Source organism: Populus euphratica, unplaced genomic scaffold (genome assembly GCF_000495115.2).
Source record: "Populus euphratica unplaced genomic scaffold, PopEup_1.0 scaffold1.1, whole genome shotgun sequence".
In the NCBI taxonomy this organism is placed as follows: domain Eukaryota; kingdom Viridiplantae; phylum Streptophyta; class Magnoliopsida; order Malpighiales; family Salicaceae; genus Populus; species Populus euphratica.
The window spans coordinates 1,044,052-1,068,371 of NW_011499845.1; the positions used below are offsets into that span (position 1 = coordinate 1,044,052).

Here is a 24,320-nt window from a genome sequence, read left to right on the forward strand (position 1 = left end):
GGCACGTTGTTAAAACGCATTAGCCCCAGATTCGGCAAAATAACAGAGTTCCTTTCTAAACTGCCAGGACCCCCAAAGCCAGGTAGCTCCCGTCTTTCAAACCACCTTTTGCTTTCTTTAGCTCTTGATAGGAGAATATGCGAGGACCACCTTCAGCAAAACATATCTGATAATACTTGGACACAAATCTAATGGCAATCAACACCTAAGGGCATAATCCACTTATTTTTTATAGTTTTTTTTTGTTCTGTCAAGAAACATACAATAATGTTTTGGCATACGATAGTTTATTCTTGTTCTTAGACCACAGATTCCCGATAGACTGCGTATCAATATTTTTCATGGCCAGAACGCTAAACTAAAGCACTTATATTCTGCAAACTTGAGAGTGATTAGCCAAACCAAACAATCAAATGCTGCCTTCTCCGTAACGTTGTACAATCGGTATCTTGCATAACAAATTTCTGACTCCATCCAAAACTTACACTGATTTCTGCATAATGCAGCTTTTCTTTTTCTTGTAATCGAGCTAAAAGACAAGAATCATGGAATAGACGTATGTATGAATAGGATTGAAGCCAACAAGTAGAAATTATAATTTTATATAAAGTTTTGAGTGAATTCAACTGCGTGAACATATAAAAGGAATGAAGGGAATCTAGTATTTTTCTTGACGTCCAATGCATCATCATAGTAAAGAATTAAAAACTAAAAGAAGTGGAAAAATATTCTCCTATGAAATCAAATCGCAATGGGAATGCCTGTGCTTTATACATTCACAACCTGCATTTGGGGATCCTTGTCAATAAAAAAGAAAACTAAATCTCTCGCATAGAAAAACCCTACACTGCCAAACAAAAAGTTACACAGAAAAAAGGGCTAATTTAGTTCTCTTTACCATGGCTACCTACCCGCTTTCATTTCCATCAGAAAATGGAGGAGCTAAATCCAACCCAGCTCAATGCAAGCGCGTATCCGCGTAATTGCCACCAGAAGATCATGTGCTGACCTTCTCCAATTATGATGATCGTGGATAAAAATACATATGATCCTTACACTCATCACCCCTATCAGTATTTGCATCAGCATTTTGCCTATCATAGACATCTGGGGCAGCAACCAACTCAGGCAATGCCACTTCTCCCTCCAAATACCTCACAATCTTTCTCATTGAAGGCCTTGCTTTCGGGACATAGTTAGAACACATTAGCGCCAATTTAAGCAGAAGAACAGCCTCAGTCTCGTCAAACTCGGCATTCAATCTCGGGTCCACTACATCAAGAATCGCACCACTTTTCCACTTATCCCATACCCAGTCTACCAAAATGAGCTCTTCAGGCAGTGCTTTAGGCTCAATAGGTCTCCTTCCACAAATCACTTCAAGCAAAAGTGCACCAAAGGCAAACACATCTGAACTTGTTGTAGGCTTTCCTGTTTTTGTCAGCTCGGGTGCCAAGTAACCCAATGTGCCGACCACCTTGGTGGTGATGGGATTTGAGCCTCGCTCATATAACTTGGCAAGACCAAAGTCGCCAAGTCTTCCATTTAGTTCGGAATCTAGCAACACATTCCCTGCCTTTATGTCTCTGTGAATCACAGTCTGCTCCCATTCTTCATGCAAATACAGAAGGCCCGAAGCAACATCCTTGACAATCTTGAACCTTTGTTCCCATTTGAGAATGGTTTTAGGCTCCTCAAATATGTACTTGTCTAAGCTCCCATTAGGCATGAAATCATAGACAAGCAGCAGTTCACCTCGTCGGCGAGACCATCCTAGTAAATGAACTAAATTTTTGTGGCGGAGACGGCCCATACTAGCAATCTCAGTCGAAAATTCCCTCAAACCTTGTTTAGATTCGTGACAAAATCTCTTCACTGCTATTGGAGTGCCAGAATTTGTCAGGGTTCCTTTGTAAACTTTACCAAATCCACCAAAGCCAAGCAGCTCCTTTTCTCTAAAACCCCTTGTTGCTTCCCTGAGTTCTTGATAAGAGAATCTGCGAGGACCAACTTGTAGCTCCCATCTCTCGATCATATCTGCATCTTTAATCTTTCTAACAAGATAAAAGGATACAGCAATCCCAAAGATTATGACAAGAGTAGATGCAACCGAGACGCAGACAACAAGTACCAAGAGATCTTTAGTCTCAGGAAGAGAAGGAAGAGAAGACATAGAGAAAGATTTAGCCTCTCCATTTACACTGAAACTCCATCCAAGAACATAATGTGTGCTTGTAAGCATACCAGTTGACGAAGAGAAACCGACATACATAGAATCATTGAGAATACTAGAGAGGTCTATATCAATAGACAAGATAGGATAAATAGGTTTTGTGGAAGAAGGTGAAAGCCTAACCTCTAATTGATTCTTGACTGAATCATAATCAACCCATGCTTGAATGGGATTACCACTAGTGAGATCCAATTCTTCCTTTTCTGAATTAAGACGAAAATATGCAGCAGGAACAGATTTGTTTGATATCATGCTATTGATATTAACACCAACATGATTATCATTTATATCAAAAAAATCATAATCTTTATGTGTGTCAAATTCAACTGCAAAAATGTGATAGGAGAAGCTACCAGCGACGGTTGTATTGAGGAGACCCAGATAATTCCTCGGAAAAGCACCAGGCAGCTCGTTTGAAGTAGAGAGAGTGAAAGCAAGGCCATGACCACCTAGATTTGGATACTTAGGGACAACAGCAAAAACAAAGGCAGTTGAGAAGGAGAATGCTTTTCCATTGGTAGAGTTCTTGAACTTGATTGGATGCGAGTAAAATGCATGGCCTAGTATGCTTTTACTATTGTTTGTTAAACTCAATAAGCCATTCTTTTCAATCTCAGCAGCACCATTTAGGCTCATGTTGTTTCTAACATGATTGAATCCCTGGAAGTACAGATCATCAAGCTGTGTAAGAACATGGTTTTGGTTTGCAAGGAAAATGAGAAACAAGAAAAGTGCGAGCTTTTGGGACATGCTGGAGAGTTAAGGCTGGCCTTTGTGAAACAGAGGATGCTCTGTTTTTTCTGTTAAGTTGAAGAGGATTGAGGTATGGTTTTGGTCACGTATTTATGTTATGTGGACATTTGGTTTGAAAATGAAGAAAGGAATGGAAAAAAAGGGAGGGCGGGCTTCCGAGAAGGTTGCTGGTGAAGTGGAACTCTGGTTTGGTTTCACACGGTATTGAAGATGGTGACCAACAACTTTGCGTTACTGTTTACTGTCCATTATTGATTTCCCTCCAATGGTCATTAATATTATTATAACTATATAGGATATCATTTGGAATTTGTGGGTGTTTTGGAGCCAGAACGACTTGCTTTATTGTGGAAGACTAGCCTTGTTTTTTTCCAAGTAAAATAGAAACCAGGCAGGGTGGTTTCAAGAGTGATGTCAACCCTAGTGGATTCCTGACGAGGCACCGTGTGTAGAGTCTTCTGCTATCTTACTCTCTGCGTCTACAAATGTATCAAAGTCAAAAGGTCGGTTATATATTTTAGATTGTTTAAGCAAATCATATCTTATAATTCTTGGAATCAAAGATGATCACAATCAACATCCAAGGTGATTATATATATCAGTTGCTATATCCATAATCTCTAGCCTTTTCATGGAATCATGTAGTTTGAAATATAACTTAATATTGCATTAGGTAACGTGGCATGATTATTATTTATTATTATGAACGTTCTAGTGCTATTGAGGTTAGCAACTGCTACTTTGCATGATGAATAGCTGTTAACTACAAACGATGAACACTGTTCTTTACCCCCAACTGAATAGGGCATCAAAGATGACAGGCAACCAAGCCGGTCGGAAACGACAGCACTTTCAAAAGAAGTGGACAATACGGTCTTTGCAACGTTATGAAAGAGGCTGCCACTTAATTTGGGGCTGCACCAGACCACACCAAGTGGCAGGTGATGTCTTTTCCTTTTCATAGACCGAAAAAAAAAGAGCACCCTCATTTTGGTTTTGTAAATGAATACCTCTAATTTTTTTTCCAAAAAAAGAAACCACACACCATACTTAGTTTTATATTTTAAAAATATTTTTTAAAATATTTATTATTATTTTTAGATAATATTTTTTTTAATATTTTTAAATTATTTTAATATATTAATATAAAAAATAATTTTTAAAAAATAAAAAAATATTATTTTAGTATATTTTTAATTAAAAAATAATTTAAAAAATAATATTTATTATACTGTTAAATATTTTTTTTAAACAATCTTTAGGACGGTATGTTTCATGTCATGATCAGTGCACCAAATGAGTTTCATGCGAAAATTGCTTGCAGTATTTTAAAAATGAGTGTTAGAGAGTGTAATAATGATTGATTTTTAAAATATTTTTAATTTAAAAATATATTAAAATAATATTTTTTATTTTAAAAAAATTATTTTTAATATTAGTATACTAAAATAATATAAAAATATAAAAAATATTAATTTGAAAAAAATAAAAATAAATTTAAATTTTATAAAAAATATTTTTAAAACATAAAAATAAAGTTAAAAATCTAAACACGTTTTTCTTTTTTATGCCTTGATTATCTGGAGCTAGTTTACGCGCGTAGAGCTAGATTCTAAATTAAAAATATTCAATGTCGTGAATATTCTTCATCAAAGTTTACCGACAAAGTAAGTGGATTGAAGAAGTTTAAGAGGTTGGTCCACAAAGTTCGACGGATATCCTAATTAATTCCAAATGTAATTCACTTTTAATTTGTGAAGAGTATTAATACATACTTTACATCATTGGACTGCCAACAAATTCCTTATTCAAGCCTCGTTTGCTTAGACCGCATGGCGAACAAATTCCACAAACTTTTCATACAATATGGATGTAGCCAACCTTGATTTTTTTTTTTGTGTTAATTGTAGGTAATCAAACTAATTTATATATATCTTAATTAATTTTTTAAAATTTTAAAATTAATGATTGTGTAATTGAAGTAAGTCTCGAGTATTCTTAAATTACTAATTTCAAAAATATAAATTTAAAATTATAGCAGTTAAATTATACCTTCACAATTTAACCTAATCTTTTGAGTTCCCTTATGATCCAAAATTCTCAGCGGAGGATCCCATGAACATGGGTCCGGGGGTTATACTAACTGCCCAACGCACTTACAAGACATGCTACTCTCTATTTAGACCTGAATATGCATAAGAGACCTAATATATCAGAATCATTGTATACCCAATATGCATATAACACTCTTTGATAAAACTTGTAGCGGGTTTTTAGGAATTTGGAGGCCTTAACAAATTTTATGTGTTTGGCTATAAATACTCTGCACCATACAATCCTGAAAACGCTTGCCTATATATATATATATGCATTATGCTATTATCTCATTCATACACTGTGAGACCAACTTCCCACTATATATATTGTGAACGTTAAAAATAGCAACAATAGGGTGAAATTTTGGATGTATTGTGGTGAGACTGACATGGCTGTTATGTGATAAGATGATATAATTAACTGTTGGGTGATGAAGTGATAGTGATGACATGTAAAATATTCTCCATTTCGGAGAGGATTTTCCCACCATTTCATTAACTTGTTTTTGTTTTAATTTCTTTTTGATGAGCATTGATTTACTGCTGGACTTGCTTCAAGGAAATATAGTTTCTAAAGGCCTGGTTATTTTTAATCGAAGAGGTAAAAGAGTTATCACCTTTTTTTAGCAGTGTTGACGAACCCCCTCTGGAATTCATTTCCATCGGCTTCATGTCTCCCAATTATGTTTTATCCATCGAAGTATCTGTTTGTAGAAATGATCTAGGCGAAATTTTATATTTTTTTAAAAAAAAATTGTCATTTAATATTAGTGTTAGGTTATTTCAAATAACCTTTATAATTTTTTTTTTAATTTTATTTTATATAAAGTTATTTTAATTTCATGAATTAAATTTTTTTAATTTTAATTTTCAATATTGTATTTTTTAAAAATTTATTTTATTTATTTATTTATTTATTTTTATAAAATTATCCTCATAATTGAGTAGTAGATTAAAAAGGTTAACTCGGGTTTATTTTAATTTATTTTTTATATTTTTTTATTAATTTTTTATTTTAATATTCTCCAATATTAGAATGGTTGAAAATTAAGTTTTATAAATTTTTCTAGATTTGTTTTATTTGAGGTTATTTTTATCTTATTAATCAGGTAACGTATTTGATAGATTAACCCTTGTTGATTCGAATAATTTTATTTTTATTTTTTAATTTAATATTTTTTAATGTTATCCTTTAATATTAAGTTAATTAGCAAATAAATTTTATAATTTATTTTAATTTATTTTTTATAAAATTATAACAATCTTATAATTCAGTTTATAAATTTAAAATGTCAATATAAATCGATTGAATATATCATCATCTAAATATTTTTATAAAATATTATTTAATATCTTGTTTTGAGCTCATAATTAAAAAATAATAATAGAAAATATAAATAACACGAGGATATTATTTTTATATTCAAAAAACTATTTACCGACCAGCTATCTAGTCTGTGCTATTATTTCAAACTAGTCGATATGCTCAAAAATAGACAAAATATTGGTCAATCAACTCTTACCAATTGGATAGGAACTGAATTCCATTCTTCATAGTTTTTTTAAATAGAAATTAAATCACTTTTTTTTTTGTCGGAAATTCCCTGATTGTATTTCGATATTTGCCATCACTGGCTCTCTAATGCTCGAGCTACCATCTCGAGTAACCAAAGCAATCCATCAGTAACATCACAACATATTTCTCATACTAAAAACTATTTTGAAGGATTTTTTTTTTAAAAAAAACAATAAATTAATTCTAGTATTCCTTCAAAGTGAATTTAATTCCTTAATGGGAGGAGCAATTATTGATTGATCGAAGGCAAGTGGCAATGTTTTGTTAATTTTGGAGTAAACTACCAACCCTTTTGCCGATTTTCATGTCCATTGATCAAATATAAAATATACGGGAAACCAAGAAGATAGGGTTTGAAAAAATATGATCTTGCCAAAACTATTTGTAAATTTATGGAGTGCTTGAGAGTTGCAACAAGAAGAAAACATGTGAGAAATTGATGCAGGTGGAATGAGAGACGAGTAAAAGCATGTGGATATGGTGGAAAAAAACATAGCAACCAGTAAATAATGGACAGTGTACATAATGACACAAAATCAGAGGATAGAAATATCCATTTAAGAAAATGGAACAATATGATTTGTTTATCTCACATCATGACTTAGAAAGTGCTGCTCCTTGCACGCCGAATAAGCTAGAAAAGGATTCAGTAAGAGCAGCTTCCATCATCACTCCTAGCTGTTGGATCAAAGTTTGCTGCATTTGGGTCGGTACAGCCTTCAGGGATAGGCACCTTTACCTGCTGTGCCGCTTGGCCTGCAACAAACAACAATGAAAGAACACCAACTCAAGTAAAACTCCTGTTTTAACTTCATGTACCATAACTATAACAGAAGCCAGACGCAAACCTCCCATCCTGGCCTCTAGGATGCAGGGATCTAACCATAGAAAGTTCCTCTATCAATGGCATCTTGATTGGCTTCACCAAGAGCGGCGTCGCTCAGGTACTTGTCAGCCAATTGGACCCTCTTCACATTCTCTTGCTCCTTGACAAGCATGTTTCCATACTCCAGGAGCTTCTCGACTGTCATCGCTGGCTGCTCAAAAGTTGGGGGTCCTTCCCTTGAGTTCACAAGTTTCTTTCCAATGCTGTCAACACCAACACCTGAGACCCACTTCCTCACCTCATCGTCATAAACTCGGGCCCTGAGAGCACCAAAGAAATCTGCGCAAGCACAACATATTAGCCACCCCAAACAAAAATGCACCCAAGGCCTTTTTGAATGTTGAGTCTAACGTCTACTCTGTGAAACTTGGTTTTAAGAAACACTTGCCACCAATAAAGCTTTCAAAATTCTAGAAGGGAACTAGCTTACCAATAGATTGCCCAGGGAAGGTATCAACAAGCTTGACAATACCTTCCTCGGGAACATTGTCAGACTTGAATATTCCAATGCAGACACCAATCCTATCTTCTCTGGTAGGAGCCCAGTAGAATTTCTCCATACGACCATCACGGATAAGAGGAGCATACAATGTTGAAAAATCGTTACCAGTGACGATGATGGGTACACGTGGATTATCCTCCTTGTTGTACATGCCAGGAAGTTGCACATTTGTTGGGTTGTCAGCAATGTTCATGAGGGTAGCATTAACCATCTGGTTGTTGACAGTGTATTGGGTAGTTCCACCAAGCCTCCCAGCTCCGGCATCAAGATCATTGATGAAGAGGCAGCACATCTTTCCCTTCTTCTTGATTATATCAGCCGCCTCACGGTACCTTTGCCTGATAAGTTTTGCGGGTTCACCAGCGTTTCCACTTTCCAATTCTCCGGCACTCATCATGATTGGGCTGAAATATGTGTTATCATCAGATGAAATGGCAACAAGCATAACAGAAAGATCTATAATCTTAACATATTCAACATGTACAAGCTGTCAGACAGAGAAATAAAGTTGATGGAAACAAATACTCACCTAATTCCCATCTTGGCAAAGACCAGTTCACATTGGAAGGATTTTCCTTGACCTTTGCCTCCCCAAATACCCAAGATGAGAGGAACCTGCAACAAAGTCACAGAAATTGTTCTTCTTTTTATTTTTTCAAATATACCAATAGAAGTGATTATTTAATAATATACTGAATTGACTTTATAAAAGAAGTCGGCTGTTATATATACCTTGATATTAGGCAGGCTCATGAAGTTCTTGGTGACGTGAACAACAATCTTGTCCATGAAAGCAGGAGCAATGTAGTAACCATCCATCATGTTGTCCAGGTCGTACCTAAAGCACAGTCACCAAGTCATGTTCATAATCAAACTTGTCCACAACTTCAAGCGAAATGGAAATCATAAGTATTGGTTGTGTTAGAGAATAATCTACAATAATTTCCATAAATAAAAGTGCGCTACTTACGTACGAAGACCTTGACTGATGTATTCATAAGAACTCAAAACGGGGTTGTGAGTTCCGGTTCCCTGGGGGGCTTGGAAAAGAGAGTCCACCATACCCTTTCCTCTGGTGATATCTTGTTGATCATCAGACATGTCTGTAACAAGGCCTCCCCATCTGTCCTTTTCGGTCTGCTTCTGCTCATCGTACTCCTCAGCAACAACCTTGAAGCTCCCTGATGAAATCTTGGAGTTTGTGAACCTTGATGAGCTCACTTTCTTCAAGCTGTTGCCAAAGAAAGCTGAAGTTGGGACTGTAGATCCAGCGCCAGAGCCATTCAAGGCCAGCTGCATCAAGTTATGTTTGGCACTATTTAGAGCCAACAAACCACATGTACAGATCCAACTAATTCATCGCAAATTTCAATTTTTTTAACATTCAATATAGCACAACCAAAATTAAGCCCCCTTCGTCCCTTCATCTATGAATATCGAGCCCTTTAATTAGTTAGTTCAGCTTAAAGCTTTTTATCCCAGTTCATATAGCAATCCAAGACTAGGCATGCATACACACACACGAACGCGCGCACAATTATACAGGTTCATTCATACATAAGTTCATGCATATACAAGCATAGGTATGCTTGCAGCGTCACACATAAGAGCACAAAGCATGAGAATTCTACTCTTTTGCTAACTATGTAAGGCCCAAAAGTGAAAAGAAACAAACAACAACACAAAGACCAGCAAAATAATTAACGTGTTGGATAGTTTAAGAACCCACAATCTTAAAACTGGGTAAGAAAACAAGCTATATACAGGCGAAGGTATCAAATTTAAAGCACATGATGCAGATAGTCAGTTGAAGCATAAAATGGCGGGAAATTAAAATTAGAATACCGGTGCTCTGTTGACAGCTCCAACGGTGGAGATGGTGGCTGCCATGATCAAACAGCAGTGATTGATTGAAAAAGTAATGCAAAGGGTGGAGTGACTTCTAGCTAGCAAATGCCGAGTTTTGGCCTTTGAGGTGCGAAGTGAGGGACTTATAGCAACAGGAAATCGGGGTCTATGAGGATTGGTTTTCGAAATCCTAACGGCCACACAATCAAGATTGGATTGCTTCCACGTGGCATTAGGACAATAGTTTCTAGCTTGAGTTCCTCTGGAGGGTTTAGCAATTTGAGGTGCTCTTTGCTACTCAAATTGTTGTCAATTGTGTTATTACCACAAAAGCCTTAGAAACTAGAACCACCCCCCGTTCGTTTGTGATTACCAAGTGGTTCTTTTTTATTTGTCTGTTTATATCATTATTAATACCCTTCTTCTTCTTTTTTAATGCAAGATGATTATATATTGGCTGGGCTAAAATTTTTATAGATATTATATATATATCCATACATATTAAGTTTTTTATTATTTGATGATTCTACAAAAATATCTGGTTGTAATTATTAGAACTAGATAAAACCTTTAAAATGCATATAATAGTTAGAAATTATCATAATTTTCACGTACAAAAAAAAAATTATATTCAAATATTTCATTAAACAGTTAGCGTATAATATCATATAAAAATAGTCTAATAGGAAGAGACTATAAAATACCTTTGATTTCATGATTTAACTAGAACAATAAAAATTCAATTTAAATTATTGATATTTTCATTTGTTTTCTAATTATTTCTTCTTTTTCAAATAGAAAAAAAATAGAATTGTAAAATGCATTATTACTTCATTAGATCAAATTTAAAAAAGAACAACTATAATTTCTGTAAAAAAAAAAAAAAGAGAGAAGGGGAAGAAATTAAAAGAATGAGATATGACTGAAATTGTGAAGACAATTAAAAAATATAAAATAAATAAAGAGAAGGGGAAGAAATTAAAAGAATGAGATATGACTGAAATTGTGAAGACAATTAAAAAATATAAAAATATATATATTATTTATATCAAGAACTCATATTATTTACATTAGATTATATGGATTATATCAAGTAGAAAAGTAGAATGAGTTTTAAAAATCCTAACTCATATATATATATATATATCATCTAATTTTAAAATATAAATTCGGTTCAAATAATATAAATAGAGTACATGATCTGGTTTTTTCGAAAACCCCTAATTATTTACGGGACCCAACTCACATCCCTGCAAGATGATTCTGAGATTATAAATGGTTATCAGGAACTCATCAGAAGAGTCAAAATGTCTTGTGCAAGAATTGTCGATGGTTTTGTCCAGGCGACTGTTCAAGCGCCTTGTCCATTCATTGCCAAACAGAATTCAAAGTTGAAACACAGCCACAGGTGACGATATCCAGCTAGAGGATTATCTTCCTAGCTTGGGACCCAAATTCTTCCTATTGAATTGGGGCTCTTCTTCTGAAGTTCTGAGTCTTGACATTTTTGGAAGTAAACGAAAGGATGGGGACCTAAAATTTGGCCCACAAATGCTCTAATGGCCTCAAAGACTGCGACTCCTAAAGGGACTGTCTGCGTGTGAATGCTCTTCCAAGTCTGATAATTCTATCCAGTTAGTTGTATTATCTTTCTTTTATAAGGTAAATAAAAAAATTGAATGAAGTAATTAGTAAAACATTTAGGTTCTTGAACGTGCAAAGTATAGGTTCACGGAGAGAAGTTATGAAGCAAGCTTTAGCACTTGTAGATGGATAAAATGACCATTCCATGATAGAGAAAGACATTTTCATCGTTGTTTTTTTTTTTTCATGAAATGAATTCTGACGAGAGAAACATATAAACAAACTCAAATATTTCCAAGTTAGTGGAATTTAGCAACTGCTCTGCTGAGATCCCTTGTAGGACAATCTTATTATCAAACAACTATCTCATCTAAAAACTTCAGCTATTAGACGAGGTTTCAGGATATGATTTATATTATTTTCTAATACACCTCCTCAAGTGAAAACTCTTTGGACTTAAAACTTGCACAGGCCCACATTACCTTGTACTTAATTTTTTTTATCAAATAAATGGGGATGGTGAGATTCGAACTCGAGACCGTTTGGTCATTAAAGTTCTGATACCATGTCAAAGAACTATCTCATCTAAAAACTTAAACTGTTAAATGAGGTCCCAGGATATGATTTATATTATTCTCTAACATACCCCCTCAAGTGAAAGCCTTTTTAGACTTGAAACTTGTACAGGCTCACATTACCTTGTGCTTAATTTTTATCAAATAAATAGAAATGGTAAGATTTGAACTCGTAATTGTTTAGTTGTTAAAACTCTAATACAATATCAAAGAATTATCTTGCCTAAAAGTTTAAATTTTTAAATGAAATGATTCTTTAACACCCATGATAAAACCTATCACGTTAGGTCCATTAAACCTTCACAAAGCAATCAAGAAATTCATTAAGATGGCATCACATCACAAATAAGATCAACACTGTCAGAACTGCATAATTTTCACAAACAGCAAGCAACAAAGAAATAGAATCTAGTCGCCTGCAGCAAAAGAAGTAGCGAGATTTCGAAAGGACAGTCGGATTTGTGGATCCCTTTTCTTAAAATTTATGGAAATGCCCACATTCCAAGTTTCAAAAGTTCCAAGGACCCTTTTTCTATTTTTTTCTTATAATCGTTCTCCTCGACAAAGAACTTTTCATAACACCCATTAAAAAGAAATGACTGATGCACTTGCCTGAATGGTGGCATTTCTTTTTTAAGATAAATTACTATTTATAGCTATTATATCTCATTTTCAGAGCCCAACCAATGAAAATAATGATTAGATTTCCCATCAGTTTATTTATGAAGATTATTGATGAATAAAGCCCTTTCAAGGCACGAATCAGGAAAACCCTACCCAATTTGAGAATGAAATTGAAGCCCACAAGGAAGACCATAAAGAATAGGAAAAGTGAGAATGTCTCTTAGCCATATCTAGAAGGGCGCACGACCCTTTGCAAGTGATGATTATAAAGAGCAAATCTCAACACTAATTCCAAAACAAACCATCTTTCTTACAAGTAAAATCACCGTGAGAGAAATAAGTAAAAAACATAGGACAATGTTAGGGCTGGGCTCTTCATGCGGAGCATGCAAATTCCTGAGAAGAAAGTGCACAAGCGAATGTGTGTTTCACCGTACTTGTGTTACGACCAGGTTGCGGCCCACTTAGCAGCAGCGCACAAAGTGCTCGTTGCAAGCAATGTTTCAAAGCTATTAGTGCACCTACCACTGCACAAACGAGGTGATGCTGCTATCACCATACCTTATGAAGCACTGGCTAGGATGCGAGATCCAATATATGGTTGTGTTGCGTATATCTTTGCACTCCAACAACAGGTGTCTATGGTGTTTCTCAAGGTGCCCGAACATTTGCACAAATCACCTATAATATAAATGAGTTCCAACTTTGGGCATGAGTTTCTTACAGTGATTAGTTGCCTTGCAGGTTGCCATCTTACAAGAGGAGATGGAAATTCTTGGGAACCAGATGGCCAGTCTCACAGTCGGGAACTAGGCGGAAGTTCACAAACAATTTCAGACCTGAATTTTGAAATGCTGTTTTCCTTCCAACAAGATGCCATTAACACAACACTATCAGAACCCACAATCTGCACAGCTAAACCATTCAGGATATACAACTGGTAACCAAACTTTTGACGGCCAAATGAAGGCACCACTTCCTTCTTTATATGGATGGGAAGACCAAAACAGTTTTTGCAACCCTCACCGCGTCCTTTAGAGAGACTCCTCCCTTTCTGTTCATGACCAGAGAGCGGAAACAAAAAAAATATGAGATGATCCTTAACTCTGGGGACACCATTTGTGGCAAGTCTGGGCTAGCCCAACAGATGTTTCGTGGATCAATAAGGAAAATTGTGTTTGCATCTTTGTAGTTTCAGTTATGTAGATTGCAACGGTTTCAAGTTCAGGGTGTGAGATTCCAAATAAGCATTTCCTGTCATCTAAAAACATCTAACCTCAGACCTGCAAGCAACCAAATAGATGAGACACATCCAGAAAAAATTTCGCTCAACTCTAGCGAAGGCAATATTATTCCTAGCAGTTGGCAACACTACCAGTCATGAATCAAAGAAATATTAAGTGATTTGATGTATTCAATACATTGATACTCATGAACCAAAGAAATATTAAGTGATGCAAAGCATTCAACAGATTGATACTTTCTCAATATTTACCCATAAAAAACCTTTTTCAATGCCCCGTGTAAGAAGCTTCAAAATGAATTCCATGCAACCATCTCTTTTATCCCATAACTCTACATGCATAGACTGCAAAATGCTACATGGGAAATCTAAACCAGACTGATTAGGCAGTTTGCAATCAGGCTTCAAGGTCATTAAAATATATTGCAGCCTAAAATAAACCCATTCTATTTGAGAAATTTTTCAAGTTCTGTTGTCAAAATAGATCATTTAGTAACTAGCCGAGACAAGCACATATCCACAATTGTGATTTAAAAAAAAGAGAGAGATACTTGAAAAAATTCTAAAACATAGTAAACATGATTATGATAGGAATATATCATGGTGTGCTCAATCCAAATAAAATGCACCCACAACCTTACATCAAGTCACCAAACACAAAAATACCATAGAGAAAGTCAACTTCAAATATGCAGTGCCTTTCCAAGTCATATGATTGAATTGATGCAACTACAAATAGTTTCCAATTCGTAACAACAACCACAGTTTGCACTCTAGGACTAGTTTATCTATCATCTTATGTTGGGAATGCCCCTTTCACAGCCCTTCCATTAGAATGCAACAATTAGCTCCAACCATGCTGTTTCACAAAAAATTATTGGTCTCATTTTCATATGCAATCGTATAAATACAGATCAAGCTATGACACCATTAAACATTGCCTGACTATCTCATTAGCAAATTATAATATTAATAATTGTCTATAAAATAGATCGTAACCTTTAGTACTATAAAATAAATATATACGGGTGATTGAGATCATAGAGTATTTGTAACTTCAATACTGGAATTAAGCAGACAAGCATGATAAAATGAAATTGAATGAAATAGCAGGAGAAAAGCTCATGCTAGAATGACAGCAGACCTAAACTTTAAGGTCAATCCACTTTCTGCAAGGATGACTGCCTTCATTCAGATCTAGAAGTGCCTGGAACTCCTTGCGTGAAAAGGATGGAGCCTCAAGCAGCATTCTGCAGAGCATTGGCTGCAAATTTTGATTTTTTAAAAGCACGAGTTTAGCAGGATCATATACTCTGACATACAGGCTGTAAGCCCGTAACCAACGAGAAAACAGTGTACAGAGAGATATTTTGTAAATCCACTGTTTTGCAGACCTGAGCCAAAATTATTGTAGAGATTTGTGGAAGGAACAAACGAAGAGGCCTCTGCACATTGCCCATGATTTGTCAATGACAGCACAACCATGAGAGGTCCAAGCTTAGGATCGAATATGGCTTCCATACGAGCTTGAATAACATAAGAATTTTTTTGGTCCATCAGAGAACAAATTTGGGTTGCTATTTTGTAATTTACTTCAACTATGAAAGTAAACATAGAAGCATACATGTATTCCAAAATGAATCCCCAACATGCAGCACCTTTTTCTTTTGGATCAATTAAGTCTGTAAGAATTTGGACGATGAAACTAGAGCAGAACCAGATGAAGTACCTGCAGCACATAATATGCATGCACAAGTACCAACAGAAAGACAACATACTGAGACAGGCAGACAGATGCAGGGCTACATAATTTTATATCATATCGTGCTATCATACTGAAATTCTAAACAGGCTCAGCATGGGTAAAATGTATAGGCACCATGTCACCTGGATATAAATTTTCACTGCAATGATGTGAATAAGTGTTATGGTGATGCAACAAGAACCAAGCCTCCAAAAAGTGATACCGTGACAGAAAGATGGAAATTCGGATATATTAAGATGGTTTGACGAATGTTTAGCACCAAGCGCAGTTAATGAAGCACTCCGGTTTTGAAAAAAATACAGCCAATTTTAGACGTGTAGGTAGGGCACACAAGCTCTATAATATATTAAATCTTCTCCATGGAGAAATGGTGGCAAAAAATTTAGATGACCTTCAGGCCACAACTGATACCTCACTCAGTAAAGCTTCTTTGTTTTGGGACGCAAGTGGGTGAAGAATCACAACCTGAAAGGGGGAAGTAAATTTGTGGAGTAGACAGGAAAATATAAGCAAATACAGAGTCACAAACATCAGGTTTATAGGCTTCAAAGATGGACAATAGCAACCATCTCATTTCTGTGTGCTACTGTACACTTGATTACTGAAACATAGATGTCATTGTAAAGATGAAAAAATATGTACCGCAATTGCAAAGGTTCAATTGGTTGCAACGCAGATAATGTTTGGCCATAACATGGAAAACCACATAATTCTTCAAGATTGTGAATAACTAGAGAGGTTATCCTGAATTGACTGATTCAGTGAACATAAAATTCATTCAACTCCATATGCCGCACACACCCCTTACTACTCTGTTTGACACTTCCCTCGACTAATGGCTTGGCTTTCAATAAAAATGATTCATGGATTGCATAACTAAAACAGTTCATTCCAAGCTGGTTAAATAGGAACCTCTTCATTTGCACAACGGCATAAACAATGGAAGGGTCATTGCAAGAAGTTGGCCTCAGTTCTTTATGTCACTCATCCATCATAAAAGATGTCCAAAAAATTTATTTTTCATTAACAGTTAAAATTCTTACTGCATAGCACCTACAACACAAAAGAACGAAGCCAAAACATGGTAAAGGGAACAACATGAAACTCAAAAAAGTTGTGCACCCCACTTCCCTAGATTAACGACTTGGCTTTCAATAAAAATGATTCATGGATTGCGTAACTAAAACAGTTCATTCCAAGCTGGTTAAAAGGAACCTCTTCATTTGCACATCAGCATAATCAATGGAAGGGTCATTGCAAGAAGTTGGCCTCAGTTCTTTATGCCTCTCATCCATCACAAGGGACGGCCAAATTTATTTATTTTTTTCATTAACGGTTAAAATTCTTCATGTATACCTTATTTAGCACTTTAGCTACAATACAAAAGGACGAAGCTAGAACATGGTAAAGGGAACAACATGAAACTCACAAAAGTTGTGCACCCTAAATCCACTCAAACTTCTGTGTACTTTTGGCAGAAAAAATTGAGGAAAAATTTTGAAACCTTGGAGATACTTGGATTTGAACAGAGAAGCAAATCCACCATCTGACTTCAAAAGGCAAAACCCTGACAAGAATGTTTGTGAAAGACACTAACCTGTCTCAAGAGCACCATTCTCTGGCATTCTGGAACATCTTTAACCACGGGCTAGGGCCTTTCTTGTCCAAACTCCAATGCGTGGGGTACCAAGGGAATTGCCACATCAAGAAGCAACGCTCAGGATGAGGCATCATTGCAAGATGCCTCCCATCAGGAGAACAAATCGCTGCAACTCCTAAAGGAGAGCTATTGACATTGAAAGGGTAAACTTCTGTTGGATTCCCACCATCATCACAGTATCTTACTGGGGGAAAATTTGAATGAATCACACGATCAACTACACCATCATCGGGGAAATATGTTCTTCCCTCACCATGAGCCGGCCACATACCTAATGTGCTACCCTCCATTCCTTTGAACATGATAGCGGGCGAGTCCTCTATTGTCACCCTTGTAAAGCGGCATTCAAACCGACCAAACCTTGGTTGTGATGGGTCTCCTCCAGTACCAAACACACCCCCAACTTGAGGACCTGGGACCCACCCCAAAGAACCATGAGCTGACACCCATTGCAAACACCAAGACTAAAAGTATCTGGTCGTTTGTAGAACTCTTGAAATTGATTCAAAAGAAGCTTGTTAAACCATATGGAAGCAGACCAACCTTTTGCAGAATCAAGCACGTCGGCATAGCTAAAGCCACCCACAAACACGATACCAATGAAATCACGAAGAGTGATAACTCCATTCAGAAGGTCTGACATTGTAATATCCCAGGGTTCAAAACCAGCAGCATAAAAAGTTGCAGACATCTCTCTATCTCCATTGCTGCCTTCCTCTCGAATGACAGCTACTTTTGACTTTGATGTTGCGATCATATATTTATCATCTATAAAGGTAGGAGTGAAGGACAATCTCCAGGTAGGTTCATGCCTAGACTTTAAACCTTCCTTCTCTAAGCCCACACAAGAAGCTAATCTCTGAAATTTCTCCAGATGGAAACTGGTTTCCTCACAAATGTCTCCAAGGAAAGATGTTTCCTCCTTCAATTGAGTTACCCCATCAACTTTCAATTCTATCAAGGGTGAGGCAGTCACTCGCCCAATAATCTCGCCAGAAACCCCAACACTATTGAGCTTTTGCATTACAATATCCAAGTTTTTTCTGCTGACTTCAAGAACAAGACCAAGCCCTTCTGCAAAGACTGTTTTGAAGAGGCTCTCCCCTTTTGAAATCAAGTCCAAAAGAATACCACAATTCCCAGCAAATGCCATCTCCAGGGAACAGACCAGTAGCCCACCATCACTAATATCATGGCCAGAAGAGATTATTTCTTCGCTAATAAGATCCTGCACAAACTCGAAAGTTTTTTTCAGGTAAGAAACATCGTCAAGATCTGGGCAGTCATCACCAACTTGGTCAAAAGCCTGAGCAATTGCAGATCCACCCAAGCGCCTCTTTCCCTTGGCCAGATCAATGTGAAGAAGTAAACCCCCATCTCCCAACTTCAGATCAGGGGTAATTGTTTTTGTTATGTCAGGGCAAGTGACATAAGCACTGATAACGAGATTTCCTGGGGCCTTAACAATCTCACCACCTGCATGGACTGCCATGGAGAGACTGTCCTTGCCCCCATCGATAGCAATGCCAAGTTCAATCATAGCTTCTGAAAGAGCTGTGGCAGCATACATCCAATTCCCGCTTGCTTTAACATCAGAAAGAGAAGTAATCTTTGCCCAAACCAGATTTGTGAGAGCTTCTCCAACAGCCAACCTCGCCATAGCCTTTGGATTAACCAGACCTTTGATAGGTTGTTCCCCAATGGCCCAGGCACCTCCAGTCAAATCAGTATAGGTCTGAGCAATGACAGCAACATCAGCAAGTGTAATTTGTAGAGGACCAACAGTTTGCTGCTGTGCTACAAGACCTGTTACACACCTGTCCACTTTTGTTGTTAAGAATCGTCTTGAACATACAGATGGAAGTCTTAATACCCTCATTAAAATATCCATCACTGTGATGTCTGGAGCAATATCAAGTGGCTCTCGTGCAGAAACCACCCGATGGAACTCAAAACTTTTCTGAGGCGTGTCCCCAAGAACTTTCTCAAGCTCAAGATCCACTGCAGGAGGAGGGGGAGGGAGTCCATTTGAACGACATTTCTCAATAGCTTAACTATCAACCAAGACAACACGTCCCTCTGCCACTAATAGTTCCGATAACAACCATTGACACCCTTTCCCTTTTGCAGATTGATTGCAAGAGGTCATGGCTTTCAGCCTTCACCAAAATTGTATCTTGCTTCTGATACTCTGCACCCAATATCTCCAAAACAGACATTGTGTGATCACCAATAACAATTGCCCTGATGTCAATTTGAGCACCCTTTGGATATATAATTTCCTTAACAACATTACAGTTACCACCAGCTCCCTGATCATGGATACTGATGATTGGATTATCCTCACCCATCTCGATGCAGGAACGAACAACACGATACAGTTTCTGTGCCATCTCAGCATCTCCACGCTGTACAGCATTAAAGTCAAGATCTGCATCATTCTGGCCACTCACCATGCTTGATGCGGCCCCACCTCCCATTCCAATTCGATAAGCAGGACCTCCAATCTTTACAACCAGCATGCCAATATCAGGTTCCCCTTTCGTTATGTGGGTGTGATCAATTTGCCCAATGCCTCCACTGAACATAATTGGCTTCAACCATTCCCGCCTCTCCCCACTAGGAAGTCGCATCCCGAAAGTTCTAGTGTAGCCCTGAATCAAGGGCTCCCCAAATTTCTTTCCATAATCTGAAGCACCATTGCTACCATCAATGAGAATCTGCAAAGGTGATGCCAAGTTTGATGGGTATGTGAAAGAATGATCTACCTGTGGCGCATAAGACCCCACAACATTCAGATTCCCAACGCAGTAACCAGCTGTAGATGCAACAACAAATGACCCTCTACCTGTTGCATGAGTATCCCTAATTCGACCCCCCGCAGCTGTCTCTGCCCCAGGGTGAGGTGCCACTGCACACGGGAAATTATGAATCTCGGCTGTAAATAAAATATCAAGGTCACGGTTGCTTGCATTTAAGGGACATGTTGAGCCGGGCTGAACTGGCCGCAATCGCTTTACAGGGAAGCCTTTGATTGCACTCGAGCTGTCCTTGAAACCAATGACAGAATTATTTGGATTTGCCTGCAACGTGCTCTTCACAATCTGCATAAGAGTTCTATTCATGGGCTGTCCATCTATAATAATCTTCCCAGTGAAAAACCAATGCCTGCTATGCTCGCTATTTGATTGTGCAATGTCAAACAATTCCACAGTTGTCGGATTCCACTTGATGTCCTCCCTGAACAAACTAGTATAATACTGTAAATCTTGCTCATCAAACGCAAGCCCCATCTCCTGATTAATCTCCTCCAATGCTTTTCTACCCCTCTCCATGACAGGAACATGTCGAACTTCCTCTGGAACTACACTGGTTTCAAAAGATGTAAGCTTCTGAGTATAAACACCCTCAGTCATCCGATCATGAACCATTGCAGCAAACTCATTGACAAATTGATAATCTTGCAACACACCCTTACTGTACAGTAAGTACCTCCTTGACCGTTCCAGTCTAGTAACCTCTGTCAACCCACAAGCATGACAAATTGATACAGCATTCTTAGACCAAGCTGTGGTAAAAGACAACCTGGGTCTAGCCTCGAATATCACAGCATTCACTCCGTCCTTCATCTTCTTCTCAAGAAAGCTCTCGGTCCCCAAATTCTCGGGCTCATAAGTTTCTTATAGAAGCCACCTAAGAACCCCAAGCTTCTGGCTTGAAATCCAGACCGAATCCCGATATTAAAGCACTGCTCAGTTCGCAAAAAAACAATCTTATTTGAAACTTTTAACAGACTTAAGTAATTCAAGAGTTGCACTCTCTTGAATCAACGGAATGCGATAAAAATGAATCAGTTCTTGCGCGGGCTTTTCAATTAAACTTGACTGCTCATCAACAGAACTCGTCACACCTCCAGAAACCAAAGCTGTAGGCTTTGATTGCGCACGACACCTCAATGAAACACTCCTTTTATTAGATACACCAAACGCAGGCCTATGACCACGAAGCATCCCCAACAGCAACTGGTTCCGTAGATTAATAGGCAAATCTCTCTGTACATACAGGGTTTTCCTATTGTTGCCCTGTTATAGAATTCCAGGAAGAAAACAAATCACCAAAAAATAAGGTTTCTAGAACAATTAACAAGAAATTGAATCCTGCAAGTGCAGAAACAAGAAAAATTAAACTGAAAATTGTATCCTTCATATCACAATCAAGAAAAGTGATAGTAAAAAAGGACTTACAAGCAAGAATTCTGTTGCCGCTGTGATTTCTCGGGCACCCGCCATTACACTGGACCTGTACAAATTCACGAAACTATATGGGGGGAAAAAACAGAGACAAGACAGGAAAAGAGTGTGTGTGTGTGTGTGTGTGTGTGTGTAAATAAAAAAAAAAAAAAAAAAGGAGAAGATAGAAAGCAGAACATGAAGAATCATTGGCTAACCTATAGCTACAATTTGCAGGTTGAGAGAGTGCTTGGGCTTAGGGTTTTGTGTGTGTAAGTAAACCCTACTCTCAGAGTAAAGTTGAGAGAGAGAGAGACAGAGAGTCTATTTTTCTATTTTCAAAATATTTTTTAAAAGAAAAAACAAAAGAATCGAAGGTGTACTTCCTCGCATGATAATAATGGACAGAGCTGTATTATGAAGCATCACTTGAAAGCACAGTACAGAGAAAATCAGGAGCGTGACTCCAAGAAACATTACACATAAAATCAAATGACAAATTAGCAAGAAACTGCGCAATTGAGCTGGCATTTATGGTGACATGAACAATCTTTTTTTTTTTTATTAATGTAGATGTTTGGATCAGCTTGCGTGCATCATCACTAATCACATAACTTATTGAATATCCTGCAAATCTAAAAAATAAGTAAAGTACCACAGGATGACAGACGTACCATATAAAAAAAACTTAGTAGAGATATGAAAAAAACAACTCTCCAATTTCATTTTCATTAGAACTCGAACCGAAGTTTGAAAGAAAAAAAACTTCGCCTACATCAGAGCCACACAGCTAGCTTGGTGACATGAAAATCTTTAATAATAGCTGAACCATCAATCAATCTGCGACAGTCCTGTAGGACTAACCCATATTCGAAAATATCAGGGTGAGCTAATTTTGTAGAGGCAATGCCATCTACAAGGGCTTTTGCATCTGATTCAACGATGATATTGTTGAAACCAAGTGTATGAAGCTTCTCCAAAATCCCTGTAAGAGGTAATGCCCCTACCATCCGTGGTTCGAAAGCACCTGTGGTTTGCCAGCAGCCACACTAAAGCACAAAACTAACTCCCATACCTGCAACATTATTTGAGATAGCAGCATCTACATTGCACTTGAGAAACCCCAGGGGTGGCTTTTCCAGTTATGCAAAGAATGCTGACGTGAAGGTGTGGTTGATTTGGTCTGAGCACCAGTCCAGATGTTGAGAAAATCCAGGCCTGTCTTGACTGCTATTTGCGAAGGCATTGATCCATTAGTCCATAAGCGATCACTGCGAGGAATCCAAATAGACCACACAGTCACTGCCATTCTCACTAGATTAATGTCCTCTTCAAGTAGCTGGTGGGAACAACTTCTTGTATGGATTATAGTTTTAGTAATATAATTAGTGACATTTTATAAATTATAATGTGATTCTATCAATCAATATTAATATGTTACATCATTTTTTATAGTACATGTCAATAATTCTAAAAAAATCACCAAGTTTTCTCTTTCTTTGCTTCCATGCATCTCCTGCTCTTATAACCCCCTACAACTTTGCCCTGTCCAAAACCCCACCACCACCACCTGAGCAATAAACCGCCACACTAGTCACCAAAATTGCAACCGTGCAAGGAAAAGAATATGCATGACGAGTGCAAGTACATACCAACCATCGATTTAAAAAAAAATAACTTTAATATTAAATTTATCTTCTTTGGAAATGTAAACCCCTAATTTATTTTTATAATATTTTTAGAAATTGAATTATATTTTAATTTTAATTTTTAACACAAGAAAATTTTAAACATAAAATTTCATTAAAACTTTTAAATAGAACTCAATTCAAAGATTACAGATGTTATAAATCCTAGCTAAACTTTGTCTATACTGTTCTGAGAAGTCGTTCACATAAGGTATTGCTCACCTGGAAAACACGAGCCAGTGTTTCATGATATTGACCGACGACCACGCTTTATCTGCAGGTTGTAACACCCGGATGGCTACGAGTGAAGGGCTAACATCATTTTAACCGTCAATGGGGTGCTCTTTTTTATCTTTCTTTTTTTATCAAATTATACGTGGGAGGTTCAATTCGCCGTGTGCTAAAAGTAGGAGGACCGGACTTGATTTTTAGTTCTTGCTTTAACCAGAAAACAGGAAGCAGAAAACGTAAAGGATCTAGCTTCAAATAAGACGAAGTTATAAAATCTACACATGGTGTAGCAAATTTCCCGAGAAAATCTTATAGCTCCACCCTCGAAAGAGGAGACGGAATGGTTTCTAATTACAATAGTCAATTTACTGCTCAAATTTGCTGTTCGAGTTACTAATTGAAACGTTCAACAAAGACCATCAAAAGTTGGCAAACGAAGCCAATATACTACCACTGACATACAAGATATGAAGAGTTTCCAGTTCAAATATCCAAATCTAATTGATGCTTATAGTTGTTCACCCATAAATAGCTCGGTGACGCAACCTTCTGCAGAAGCCAAAATACATCTGCCCCGGGTTATCAGAAACCTTTTTTTTATTTAGACGAAATGAAAAATGCAATGTAAACTTAAATTGTAAAGTTGTAAATATTTTTTTTAATTAATTATATATTAACAATTCTTTCGATAATGGAATTTTAGAAAGAATTGTAATTCATGATGTTAATGAACCAAAAAAAAACTAAAGGAATGGAAAGAGATTTCATTCCATTTTGAATTTTTGAATCCTAGAGTGAACCAAATATACCCTTTTGTATGAAGTTTC

General features: G+C 37.0%; 2 protein-coding genes, 1 long non-coding RNA gene and 2 pseudogenes across 4 annotated transcripts; 2 read left to right on the forward strand and 3 right to left on the reverse strand.

Moving 5' to 3' along the window:
* Window positions 1-650: 650 nt before the first annotated feature.
* LOC105131307 (L-type lectin-domain containing receptor kinase S.4-like) lies at window positions 651-3,302 on the reverse strand (annotated as a pseudogene).
* A 3,815-nt stretch (window positions 3,303-7,117) lies between these two features.
* LOC105131390 (ribulose bisphosphate carboxylase/oxygenase activase, chloroplastic-like) lies at window positions 7,118-10,062 on the reverse strand. Of its 2 annotated transcripts, none has more exons than XM_011034370.1 (7): window positions 9,892-10,062; window positions 9,017-9,339; window positions 8,779-8,884; window positions 8,576-8,661; window positions 7,975-8,450; window positions 7,542-7,823; window positions 7,118-7,414 (listed from the first exon to the last, which is right to left on the reverse strand). In XM_011034370.1, exons 1-7 carry the CDS (start codon window positions 9,934-9,936, stop codon window positions 7,305-7,307), a joined length of 1,428 nt encoding a protein of 475 aa, XP_011032672.1. In that variant the 5' UTR covers window positions 9,937-10,062; the 3' UTR covers window positions 7,118-7,304. The 2 variants fall into 2 exon arrangements, with proteins under 2 accessions (XP_011032672.1, XP_011032751.1); XM_011034449.1 differs by having other exon boundaries at window positions 7,507-7,823.
* A 2,811-nt stretch (window positions 10,063-12,873) lies between these two features.
* Window positions 12,874-22,075, reverse strand: LOC105131567 (probable phosphoribosylformylglycinamidine synthase, chloroplastic/mitochondrial; annotated as a pseudogene).
* Window positions 13,064-13,490, forward strand: LOC105127925 (LOB domain-containing protein 33-like). Its single transcript, XM_011029404.1, has 2 exons — window positions 13,064-13,333; window positions 13,422-13,490. The coding sequence occupies exons 1-2, from the start codon at window positions 13,064-13,066 to the stop codon at window positions 13,488-13,490; spliced, it is 339 nt and encodes a 112-aa protein (XP_011027706.1).
* Window positions 21,595-21,930, forward strand: LOC105131516 (uncharacterized). Its single transcript, XR_843456.1, has 2 exons — window positions 21,595-21,715; window positions 21,759-21,930. It is a non-coding gene; the product is annotated as an uncharacterized LOC105131516 (long non-coding RNA).
* Window positions 22,076-24,320: the final 2,245 nt, after the last annotated feature.

Excerpts from the sequence above, each read along its gene's own strand:
- LOC105131390 (XM_011034370.1), bottom strand. The coding sequence starts at position 9,936 with ATGGCAGCCACCATCTCCACCGTTGGAGCTGTCAACAGAGCACCG. Across the intron at positions 9,340-9,891 it reads GAGCTGTCAACAGAGCACCG|CTGGCCTTGAATGGCTCTGG; the intron begins GTATTCTAATTT and ends AACTTGATGCAG. Across the intron at positions 8,451-8,575 it reads TTTGCCAAGATGGGAATTAG|CCCAATCATGATGAGTGCCG; the intron begins GTGAGTATTTGT and ends CACATATTTCAG.
- LOC105127925 (XM_011029404.1), top strand. The coding sequence starts at position 13,064 with ATGCAAATTCCTGAGAAGAAAGTGCACAAGCGAATGTGTGTTTCACCG. Across the intron at positions 13,334-13,421 it reads TGTCTATGGTGTTTCTCAAG|GTTGCCATCTTACAAGAGGA; the intron begins GTGCCCGAACAT and ends GTTGCCTTGCAG.